A 13,190-nucleotide genomic window follows, 5' to 3' on the forward strand; every position below is an offset into this window, starting at 1 on the left:
GTTAGATTGTTTATTTGAGATTTTTCTTGTTTCTTGATGTAGGCTTGTATTGCTATAAACTTCCCTCTTAGAACTGCTTTTGCTGCATTCCACAGGTTTTGGATCGTCGTTTTTTCAATGTAATTTGTCTCTAAGTATTTTTTTATTTCCTCTTTGATTTCTTCATTGATCTCTTGTTTATTTAGCAACGTATTATTTAGCCTGCATGTCCAACACTGATTTTTAAATATGCCTACCTTTAAAGTTCACATAGAAAAATAAACAAATACATATTGTCAGGAAAATCCTAGAAAAGAAAAGTAATAAGATAGGACTACCCATATTATTATTAAAGCATAGTATAAAACATCAGTAAGTAGATGACTGTGAAATGTTTATATTAATATATAGGCAAAACAATGGCATTGAATAGAAAGTACAGAAATAAACCCAGATATATATAAGAATTTCATATAGTATCAAAAAGCACTCTCATATCAGTAAATTGAAGATAGACTGTTTAATAAATAATGTATGGATAACAGGAAAGCCATATGGAAAAATACAGACTGGGATATGTACCTCATTCTGTGTACTCTATAATGACTCCAAATGGATCAAAGCTTTAAATATTAAAAAATATGAAAACATAAAAAGTAGTAGAAGAAATCTAGGCAAATAGTTCAAAATCTTGTATTTGGGAAGGCCTTTTAAATTAAGAACTAAAATTCAGAAGCCTTTTTAAAAGGAAGACTGACAAATTTGACAACATAAAAAAATTTCTCCTCGGGCTTCCCTGGTGGCGCAGTGGTTGAGAGTCCGCCTGCCGACGCAGGGGACACGGGTTCATGCCCCAGTCCGGGAAGGTCCCACATGCCGCGGAGTGGCTGGGCCCGTGAGCCATGGCCACTGAGCCTGCATGTCTGGAGCCTGTGCTCCGCAACGGGAGAGGCCGCAACAGTGAGAGGCCTGCGTACAGAAAAAAAAAAAAAAAAATTTCTCCTCACGAGAAAACAAATCAAAGCCAAGTCAAATAATATACTTGGGGGAAAAGTTGCAGCTCATATCAGAAACAAGGTCTAAACCCTAATACACATAGATTCATGTGAATATGTGTATGTATATATCTTAGAAATTAAGAATAAAATGGTCAACAGGTTAATAGAAAAAATAGACAAAGTACATGCCAAGTAATTCACAAATATTTATTCACAATAAGTGTAAACATCTCTTGAACATATTAAAATATGCTCAATTTTACTCAGAATAAGAGAAGTATACATTTAAACTATAGTAAGATTTCATTGTTACCTCTAAAATAGGAAAAATTTCAAAATTTTTACAAGGTTTGAAAGTTTGACAGCACACTTAGTTGGAAAGTTTATGGAGAGACAGATATTTGTATACTCTGCAAAACAATGTAACTCCTACAGGGAGCAATTTGGAAATTCAAATTTTCAAATATATGTATTCTTTGACCCAGGAATCCTACCTTGGGAATTTACTCTACAGATATAACTTATATGTACAAGGTTATGTATTAGAGCATAGTTTAGAACAGCAAAAGATTGGAAATATTCCCGGATCCATCAAAGAGATTACTAATCCATGATACATCAAACAATAAAATTCTATGCAGTTGTAAAAGGGAATTAATGAGAGACCTTTCTATGCACAAACATAGGGATATCTCCTGTTTATATTGGTAAGTAAAAAATAAAGCAAGATTCAAAACTACTTTTGTTATTGGAAAGGTGCAAAATAAAAATATATACTAATTTCTTAGCTTGTATATGTAAAAGTAAACACTGAAAAGGTACATAAGAAGCCAGTAAAGGTGGGTCCCTGTTTAAGGATGGAAAGGAATGGTACAATGGGAATGGAATGGAAGTGAGAATTCTCAGTGTATACCTTTTTATATCTTTTTAAAAAATATATGAATACATTAGCTATTTTTAAAAATTAATTTAAAAGAAAAGTATTGTCTCTAGCTTGCCTCTCACTCACCCTTCTGAACAGCTGAATTCTATTTGTGATCCAAAAGAGTAATCTGTCTTAACTGTCACTTGACCGTTAAGTAATTCTCCTGGGTTTCCGCATCGTTTCCCTGAGAGAAAAATTAAAATGATGATTAGTGATTCCATGTACTTGTGGATATGGCATTAGAAAAGAGAGCTGATGGATCACTGTGGTAATGAAGTCTATGGCCCAGGATTTAGCACATTGACCAGGGAGCTAAGCTCCATTCTACATCTCCAGCGTGTACTTTGAACTTAAGCCACTCAAAATGCATGTCCTTGGTCACAAAAGAAACAAAGAAAGTATAGATTGTGTATGTATACCCCAACTACTGGAAAAACATCACAGAATTTATTCTCAGCTAAGTAAATCACAGCATCTTCTTCCAAACACAGCATATATTTGGGGTGAGGTTTCTTTGAAAACGGCATTGTCATTTTCTAGCAACATAACTTTTTATAATTTTATAGAGTGAATCTAGTTTTCAATGTACTAAAATTGAATTTGTAGTTCACTTCCAAAAAAAAATTCTTACTGAATACATTGTAAAGGATAGACATTTTCCAATGCAACTAGGTGGCTCCTAATTTTTTTGTTTTATTCATTTGTTTATGTTTTTCAAAAAGTGGCACACGTGTACATTGAAATCAGTAACTAACAAACCAAATTGTTTCTTAGTGACCAAAGACATTCATTTGCATTCATAAATCTTAGTTCCTGAGATAAATTTGCAAAGACGGAAAAAGCACAAATAAGAAAAAATAAATGTTCATACTTACTGACACAGAAGTCCCTGTATTTCCAACTGCCTGTTGAGTCACAGGTAACACTGTAACTTCTTGAACTTGTCCTACTGTAGCCAGGGCGGCAGCTGTATTTCAGAGTAGTTCCAGTTTCAAACTCTGTCTCGTTCAACTCAATTATTGGAGAAGCAAATTGTAAATAAGGTGGAGGACCACAAATGCCTGGACACCAAAATGACAAAACACCAAAAGTTATAGCTTGGGACAGAGCATCTTAAAATTTCAGTAGCATTACTTTAGAGCAGGAACCATTCTTTTCTCCTCTAATCAAGAAAAATAGTAACTCCTATTATCCCCACTGTTCAGTGAATCCAGTGAGTAATTAGTAATACATGTTTGTTGATTAATGACAATACTGATAAAAGCCATAAATTTTTCACCCCTTCTCTCCCGTAAATGAGATGATTTAACTTAAAAGGATGGCAGACATGATTTCATCAGCCTATAGGTTTCCCCATATCTGCTGACTCAGATATATCCATGCAAATCCAGAAGTCTTACAATTTCCTTCAACAGAAACATTTTTCCATTAATAATAACATTATGTAACATAGGTTGACTCAGGGAGCAGAAACTACGTGGCTGGGAGAAGGATGAGAATAACATTTCTCATTTGTACTTTTTTGTACCCTTTGGATTTTGAGTGATGTGAAGGGAGACATACAGAGCCCTTGAAGCATAAAAATCTTCATCCTGCTTTGCCTGCAAGAATGAAATATAAGGCTGATTTACCTTTCAGGAGCCGCAGTAGAATAATATGCTTCCCCTGTCCATTCTGGATAAACCCACAGACAGTGAAGACTGTTTAGTCAGGCTGACAGATAGTACAGATTTGTTTCAAGTCTTGGTTGGGGACAAATAGTTTTGGAAATTCCTGGAGAAGAAATTCTAAGGGAAAATGTCTATAAAATGAACTTTTTTATGGATAAAGCAAATTCCCCCTATATTTTAAATAATTCCAAATCCCCTTAAGTTCAGAATTCCAAATAAATTCCAAACTTCTGATCAAATAAACCCTTTGTTGCTGAAGCTGGATTTCTGCTAAAAGCTTAATCAGCTCTTCGCTAGTCTTGAAAGTGAATGAGTAGATGATCTTGAATGTTTGTTGACAATCTGAACTTGTCTCCCTATTACTCACCAAGAACAGTAGCCAACAGAGCAGCAACCAAGGTCACTTGGAACAGAATTGGATCAGAGTCTCTCCAGGGCCCAGAGAAAGGCCAAGATGCCATTGTCCCCTTTCTATGAAGGATCATAATTGGAGCGCTCCGGTGCTTTGCTAACACTTTTCTGCTGAAAGAACTCAATTTAATAAACAATCATTGAATTTCTACTTGTCATAAAGCACTAGGATCAATACTATGGGATCCATGTCTTGAAGAAATTACAGCCTAGAGTGAAAGAAAAGATAGGCGCACAAATGTTACAACACAAAACAGTGGGTGTTAACCTCTGCAGAAGCACTCTGCTCTTAAGAGAGATTAATTCCAAGTGGAGAGATGGGAGGTGGCTGAATCTGAGTCCGGTATGCTGTAAATGTTAGAAAATGGATGCAGGGCAAATTGGGGGAGCAGTAGATAACACTACAATTTGGCTGGAAAGTAAGGTGTTGGAGACGGTTGTTAAGTAGGAGGGCAGCTCATAGGTGTGTCTGAATGGGTTGTAAGGGCCAAGGTTAGGAATTTATGGACACTATTCTTTGGGGAATAAGGAGCCATTGTTTGTTGTTTAGATTTTGGTTTTGGTTTATTTGTTTTTAATATGTCCTTAGAGTGACACACTATTGTGCTTTAAGATCACTAGAGTGGATGCATACATGATAGATTGAAGTGAACAGAGAGGAGAAACAGAGAGGTTAATTAAGAAGACAATTGTGATTGGCCAGGTGAGCCACAGAGATGATCTGACCAAGGAAACAGTAGAGGAGTTAGAGAAAAGGAAACAAATGTAAAACAAAACAAAACAGGACTTCCCTGGTGGCGCAGTGGTTAAGAATCCTCCTGCCAATGCAGGGGACACGGACTTGATCTCTGGTCCAGGAAGATCCCACATGCCACGGAGCAACTAAGCCCGTGCATCACAACTACTGAGCCTGTGCTCTAGAGCCTGTGAGCCATAACTACTGAGCCCATGTGCCACATCTACTGAAGCCCGTGTGCCTAGGGCCCATGCTCCACAAGAGAAGCCACCTCAATGAGAAGCCCGCACACCACAACGAAGAGTAGCCCCCACTTGCCGCAACTAGAGAAAGCCCACACGCAGCAACAAAGACCAAATGCAGCCAAAAATAAATTTTTAAAAATTAAAATAATAATAATAATAGTTTAAAAATAATTTTTTTAAAGCAGAAAATGATAAGATAGAGAAAAAGAGTTGGCTCATTATGTATAACATTGGGAGTTCCTCATGACAACTGTCAACCAAGGCAATAAACCAAGCAATTTGCAGTTTTGGAAAAAATCGTTTTATCTATAGATATAGATATATGTAGATATATATAGATATATAAATAAAAATAAAAATATATGTGACAAATGTACTTTCATTACTTAATCAGACTATTTAAAGACATATTTAAAGCAAAATCATGAAGGATGTTTTTCTCTTCACCACACTCCTGTTCCCGTTGGAAATAAACAGTATACCTTAAATTTACATTAGAAATAGTCTTTGTCCTCAAAGGAATATATGAAGTTAAGTCCCAATGAAATACTAAATTTCATCTTTTATTCTGATATTTCTGTTAGATCCACACGATTCTTATGCTCCACATGTGTCCATAATTCATACTAATTGCATATCCATTTAGATAAAGGGAGGCCCCTCAATATTTCCCTCAAAGATGTTTCTGTCCCAAACTGAGGGGAAAAAAGTTCATAGTGTTCCTTCACACTATGTGGAGGGCCCCAACTTCTTCATTGAGCAAGGACCCATCTAAACTTATCTTTCCAAAACTCAGTTCTGACATTCAGTCCTCCACCTGCTGTCAGTTGTGGGCAACTCCACCCCACGGACATCCTATCCCATGAGCTCTGGACATGGCCACTAGAACAATTCCACCAAAAAATAAGTTTAACCTGTTGAACAATTTATCAAATACGTACTAAAAATATGTTTGCAGAATTTGTACTGAATGAATTGAAAAGAGCCAGGACCAGGGTTCTGAGCCCCTTTCTTTCTTGTTTCCCCCTCTCTCTTTTCCTAATACCTCCCTCCTGATCTCTAGTCTCTACTCCTTCTGCACTAGCAGTCTGATGAGACTGGAGAGGGTTGCAGGTAACAAAAATACTGAAAATGCTGCTTCAAAGAACATATTCATTCGCTATGTTCAAAAAGAATATTTATAATCATTGAATATATTCAAAATGAATATATCTAAGAACAACATTAAGTAAATTGATAATGTGATAAATTCAGCAGATAGATTTCAGCGAACTGATCCTTCAGGAATGGGCATTCAGCAAACTGGTTTCCAATGACTAAATTTTTAGTTATAATCCAGCTGGTCCAGACACCCTGGATCCCTGACATTTCCAAACACTTTCTTACCTCCTACCCCTGTCCGTATCATCTTCCCTCTCACACTTTCCTCTTTAATTCCTACTTATTCTAGCAGTCCCTTCTCCAATGTCCCCTCCTATCCTCCAGACCAGTCTCCAACTTCTAATTACAATTGAGTGTTTATAACTCTGATTCTGACTTGGCTTAACTGACATCTGAAGTCTGTATTCCCCACTGGACCATAAGTTCCTTGAAGTCAGAAGGTGGGCTCTTAGTCATGCCCTACGTGGTACCTAGCACTGTGCCTCATTCAAAGTGCTCAATAAATGTTTGTTGAATTTACACTCAAAAGCACCTAGTGCTAAAATATGTTCCATATCTACTCTTACAGTGTTTGCTGTGTCAAGGTGAGATTTTAGCTGATTTTTTAAAAAGGCACATCTTTTTTTTTTGCGGTACGCGGGCCTCTCACTGTTGTGGCCTCTCCCCTTGTGGAGCACAGGCTCCAGCCGCGCAGGCTCAGCGGCCATGGCTCACGGGCCCAGCCGCTCCGCGGCATGTGGGATCCTCCCAGACCAGGGCACGAACCCGCGTCCCCTGCATCGGCAGGCGGACTCTCAACCACTGCGCCACCGGGGAAGCCCCTAAAAAGGCACATCTTAATAAGAACAGACCCTAGCGATTTTCCTCTAGGCTGTTCCCCATCCTTAACCCGAAGTTATCATATCATCAACCATAAAACATAGGATAGTAAGGAGGGAAGGAATAAACAAACACCACAGTTTATGACAGGAGCTAAAAGGCAGCCACACATACAGACCCTACCCTGCGGTGAGGGATTTACATCATGCAGTCTTGTAACAGGGCCACAGACACAGTGCTGGGGACACAGCAGGATAGTATGTGACCAGACCCTGGGCATGGAATCATACCCAGGCCATGCAGGTTCAAACCTGATTCCACCACACGGGAACTGTGTATCCACGGGCAAGATACTCAGCCCTCTAAGCTCCTCTAAGCTTCAATTTCCTTTTTCATAAAATAAAAATAACTACACATGTCTCCCAGAATTGCTGAGAGGGCTTGGTTTGGTGCATGGACAGCACATAGTAAATATTCATGAGAAACGTTAAGGAAAAGGGTGACAGAACTGGTGGTGGAACGTGATTCTGACAGAATGAGAACTCCTAGAGTCAAAACATCATCATGATAATGATATAAAATTATAATGCCTGCAATTCCAGGGGACTTTAGCTAAGCCCTGGTGAAGAGGAAAACACCCTGGACTTGGGCCAGAAGTCTTGGTCAGGTTTTCACTGTGGCCCGTGATAGCAGTGAAACCCAGTGCCGCACCCAGAGCAGCAAAGCTGGCACCCACAGGGGGTCCGTCCTGGGCTTATTCCTCCCTCACCAGGATGTCTTCCTGGAAGGAACTCATCCACCCATGACTTTGACCATCATCCATGAATCACTCACAGACCTCTGGGCCCCATTGTCTCCTGTAAGTGCAGAAACATACATGTTCCGTAAACTCAGTTGTTAATAAAAAATCTCACTCTGCCCTATTACTTACCACATGTCAATTTTGAGCCATTCAGGCCTGCCTCCTTTACTCTTGTTGATAATTAGAAAATTCCTGTGCTGAGCCCTATGACTGTGGCTCTTTCTAAAAGTTGGTGAAAGAAATCTCAGCAAAATAAGAAGGAATTATTTTCTCTTCCCCTGAAGCTACAGAAAAGCAGATATCTACATCATAAAATTGACCTGCAAATGTTATATCTAACAAAGGAGATTGTTTCTTTGCCACTTGAGCTGTCTTCAACCCTGGAAAAGTCTATAATTCCGACTGGTTATCTTAGCAAATTATTTTTTGTCTTGGATAATATTTAAATTAACGATTCTGTTTTTGAAAGTTATAAATACTTGTGAGTTTTCTCTGCAAATCCAAAAATAAATTGTTGCACTTTCTTCATCACTTGAAATCCTGAATGTAAATTAAAACTTTTGACTGTTGGATTTCTTTTTTTTTTTTTTAATTTCAGCTTTATTGAGACATACTTAAATTGTAAGATACTTAAAGCGTACATCATGGTGATTTGACAAGCATACACATTATGAAAAGATGGGTCCCCCTGCTCCCCCATCTAATTAATTAACACATCCATCACATCACATATTTATCTTTTTCTCCCAGTTTCACTGAAAAATAATTGGCATACAGCATTGCATAAGTTTAAGTTGTACAGCATGAAGATTTGATTTACACATATTGTGAAATGATTACCATAATAGGTCCAGCTAACATCCATCTTCTCATATAGATACAATAAAAATAAAACAAAGAGGACTTCCCTGGTGGTCCAGCATTTAAGACTTCTCCTTCCAATTCAGGGGATGTGGGTTTGAGCCCTGGTTGGGGAACTAAGATCCCACATGCCCCGGGGCAACCACCCAGAGCCCAAGCACCACAGCTAGAGAGCCCACGTGCTGCAACTACTGAGCCCACACGCCGCAACAAAGATCCCCCATGCAGCAACTAAGACCCAATGCAGTCAAATAAACAAATTAATATATTTTTTTAATGTAACACTTAAAATTTAAAAAAAGAAAACAAAGAAAATAAAAGGGAGAAATTTTTCCTTGTGATAAGAACTCTTATGATTAATTCTCAACAACTTTCCTATATATCATGCAGCAGTGTTAGCTGTAGTCATCATGTTGCACATAGCATGCCTAGCACTTATTTATCTCATAACTGGAAGTTTGTACCTTTTGACCACATTCTTCCAATTCCTCCCCCCACCCCACGCCCACCCTCCACCTCTGGTAACCACAAGTCTCTTTCTATAAATTTGTTTTGGGTTTGTTGTCGTTGTTTGCTTGTTTTAGATTCCACATAGAAGCGTATCTTCTCTTTTTTTTTTCTGGAAATAACATTTAAGTTCTACTCTCTTAGCAAATTTCAATTATACAATACAGCGTTATCACCATGTTTAACATTAAATCCTCAAACCTTCTTCATCTTATAGCTGAAAGCTTATATCCCTTTACCAACCTCTCCATGTTTCTCCCACCCCCCAGTTCCTGGCAACCACTTCTTAGATCTCTTATTTAAGCAAAAACCAAAACAAAACAAAACAAAAACCCTTTTTCAAAATTTGTTATAATACGACTCAAGGTTCAGCTCAGTATTTCCAACTGCTTCATTTGTATCTCCCAGGCACCTTGAATCCAACATATCCCAAACTAAACTATCTTCTTTTCAACACTGCTTGACCTTTGCTTTCTGTCTCAGCTAAGATAGTAATCACCACCCAATCTCCCAGACTAGAAACCTGAGTCATCCTAGCCTCCTCTGGCTTGCCACCTTTCCATATTCAGAGTCACCAAGTCTTGTCACATTGGCTGTAGCAACACTAGAATCTGTCATTCTCTCTTATACCCACTTCCATAGTCCTGGTTTATGTTCTCCTAGTTCCCTTCACCCCACCCTACACCACAGCAAAAGCCTTCAACAACTGTAAGCCAGCTTCCATGTTGATTCTGTTATATTCCTAAAAAGCAATTTACTTAAAAATATCCATGGTCCCCAATTCTCTAGGTCCCCACAACTCTCCCAAATCTCCCTCTACTTCTGTTCACTTAAAACATTGTGCTTCGACCAAAGCAAGTGCTTACCTTTCCCAAAACATATCCTGGAACTTTCTAAACACCTTCAAGCATTATCGTATGATGTCTCTTGTGCATGAATTCTCTTTACCTCCAGCCTCCCTGTGATGCACTATCCAGATCAAATGCCACCTCCTTGGTGAAGAATTGCCCAACCCTCTCCCCAGGAAATATCAGTCTCTGCTATGCTTCCCTGATACTTTGCTGATACCTTCATTATAACAGCACACTGTATTGTAACTATTCACTTTTGCCTCTTGCAGTAGATTATAGGTCCCTTGGAGACAAAGAAGGTGTTTATTCAGCCTTCCACTTTCTAACCCAATATTAACTGGCATAATAATAGTTATCCAATAAATGTGAAATAAATGAAATTTAATTTTGTTTTATCTTCAGAGTGAGAATGACTAAATATCTACTGAGGACCAAATAAAATAATATGTAGGAAGTGCTTTATAAATTTTGAAGAGATGATTCAGTGATTTGACTTCCCTTAGTAGTTCTCAGGATGTGCGGTGGCTCAGTGGGCCAGCATTTACAGTTCATCATCATGACCCACTGTGGTCCCTCACCAGAGCCTGCACAGGACTCAGCAAACCACAGAGTATGGAGATGGAGCCTAGGACTTGTGAGCTGAGGAGAACTGAATTTGAGTCCCAGTAATACCAGTCAATTTCTGTGATCTTGAAGAAGCTACATCAGCTCCTCAGATCTCAGTTTCTCATCCCTAAAATGATGACATTAAATTTGGATTATCTTTCTATTCCCTACAAACACTAGAATTCTGTAATTGCCCACTGAAAATCTAAGACTTCCCTAGCAAATGCCCTCATATTTCAATGACATCATCACCTTTTCAATTCCTATAGAAATGAAACCAGCTCAAGAACTATAGTCACCATGGAGGGTCTCTTATGAAAAATACCATCGGCACTTGCCAAGGCAGTACAATTTGAGAGCCTCTGGGAAAATCCTCAGCCTCCAAATTTCTCCTCCCAATAGAGACTACTTTTTAAGTCAATGTATTTATTTTATCTAAACTCCCTTTTTAAAAATTCAGATACCTCTGGAAAGAAATAATTTTTCTCCAATCTCAGGTGGAGTGTCTCCTGACTTACACCTGCACTCTCAATCACATAACTTTCAGACTCCAGAAAGAACTTGCTTCCACAAAATTCTCTTCTTTCCTAGAATTTCTTTATCTCTCTATCAGCTCCTTCCTTCTGTACCCATATTATATTCAAATGTATCTCTACACTTAATACAAACCTTCTTTGATGCTTCTTCCTCTTCTGGGCACTCTACTTTGTATTCTCCTTTACTACTACATTTAGGGACAGAACAGGATTCAGCAAAGAGAAGGGTGGTTGAAGAATTAAAACTAAAACCAGAGCAGTATTACGTCTTGCCCAACCAAGGGAGAAGGGAATTTCAAGAAGTACAGTTAATCAACATTGCCAGATTCAAAAAGTGAGGGAGACAAAGGAGATGAGGACAATAAAGGCTTCTAGCTTCAGAGACTAACTGGAGGCTGACCAATATCCTCCTTATGATTAAATCTAAAGGTCTTTGCTATCAGTGGTGGAGGAGATGTGAAGGGGTTAATAAAATCTCTAAAGAAAATTGCACCAATATTCAGAATGTAGACTATGAAAACCAGGTCTCCTGTGACTCCCTTTGGGACATCTGGCTTACGTCCTGCCTCAGCCGCTCTATGTGGAGAGGTAGTAAAGGATTAACAAACAAACACACTGAAATTTTAGATGCAATAATAAGAGCAACTTCTTACTTCTTTTTTGCTTCAGTGTATTTTATTAGCATGCATTATTATTCCCCCATTTATAATAGAAAATTGAGGCTCAGTAGGGGTTAAATGTACTTTCCAAGTCACACTGTCCCCTAATGCAGTACCCCTGAAAAGATTTCTGTTGAAAACACCCCCAAGTTTGGTCTCTGCATTATCATTCTAATCTTGTATTCCTTAAAGGGCCAAACTACCAGCCTTTCCCCCAAGGTGCCCTGGATACTCCACTGACCTGCAGGTAGCCGAGGAAGAAGACTCTGCCTTGGGTAGTTTGTAAATGAAGAAAACTGCTTTGATCTGTAATAGGCTTAGCTCCTCCCCAGATAAGCGTTTACCAGAACACCCTGAAGCTGGCTAGTAATTGCTCCACCAAAAAGTCCCTGAATTCCAGCCATGTGGTTGGCTGCTCAGGGATGGCCAAATAGAAATGGATGGGCAGAGACTCCCTACTGGCTCAGTGAATGATTAACAGCATAAGTAAAGCAACAGTGTTTATCTAATCCCCTTCCTATTCACTAGCCCTCTTTCTTGATAACATGTCGCAATTGTTTACTTTCTCCTCTGCCAACCATTTCCCCTAAGTGGAAAGGTAATATAAATTTGATGCCAGATTCTTTTTTTTCTTTTTATAAACAAAAGAGGGTAATACAAGATGCAAACCAGCTAGCCTGGAAACCTTAGATACTGCAGGGTTCAGACTAGGTCCACAAAAATGATCCACTTTCTGTGATTCTAAGTCCAGCAGGATTTCCTCGGGCTCAGGGACAGAGGACCTTCCACTGTACTGGTCTCCATCCCACTCCAAGAAAGTACAGAGGGTGAGGAGTTCCGGCAATATGCTGAGTTGCCTGGCACATGATCAGTACTCCAGAAATGCATGACCTCCAGAAGTTGGTCTATCACTGAGTGCTGCTCAGAAGGGTGCAACAAAGGGCCGGCCATGCTTGTTATAACATGTGGTCCTAAGAAGGACCACAAACCCTGACATTATCCAATTAAGCTCTTAATCCTCAGGATTAAGGTTTGTGTGCTCAGGGGACTGCTACTCAAGAGCAATTCTTCCTGACCACTTCACCTTTTCTGTAATAAACACCAAAAGTCCTATAAAGTTTTCAGAAAAGGAGTTGAACCACAGCAGAAGTTTTGACAAAAGATAGGAGATTTGAGCAGGGCTTTGAATGAAAAGTGGAAATTATTAGATGAAAATAAGAAACATACTAGAGGTAAAGAGAACATAGACCAGGAATTCCCTGGTGGTCCAGAGGTTAGGACTCGGTGCTTTCACTGCTGGGCCCGGGTTTGAGCTCTGGTCAGAGAATTAAGATCCTGCAAGCCATGCAGTGGGGCCAAAAAAAAAAAAAAAAAAAAAAAAAAGAGAGAGAGAGAAGCGTTTAAGCATGGACCAAGTCACAAAG

At 39.0% G+C, this 13,190-nt stretch overlaps 1 protein-coding gene across 1 annotated transcript in view; it reads right to left on the reverse strand.

The window, feature by feature from the left end:
* Window positions 1-12,717, reverse strand: part of LOC102978455 (C4b-binding protein alpha chain) — a 43,245-nt gene extending 30,528 nt beyond the window's left edge. Inside the window, 5 exon segments of the mRNA XM_028488126.2 lie at window positions 1,987-2,086; window positions 2,778-2,963; window positions 3,940-4,094; window positions 12,008-12,129; window positions 12,589-12,717. Coding sequence (XP_028343927.2) covers window positions 1,987-2,086; window positions 2,778-2,963; window positions 3,940-4,094; window positions 12,008-12,129; window positions 12,589-12,717 — 692 coding nt within the window.
* Between the last annotated feature and the right edge of the window lie 473 nt (window positions 12,718-13,190).

This window comes from Physeter macrocephalus, chromosome 4 (assembly GCF_002837175.3).
Source record: "Physeter macrocephalus isolate SW-GA chromosome 4, ASM283717v5, whole genome shotgun sequence".
In the NCBI taxonomy this organism is placed as follows: Eukaryota; Metazoa; Chordata; class Mammalia; order Artiodactyla; family Physeteridae; genus Physeter; species Physeter macrocephalus.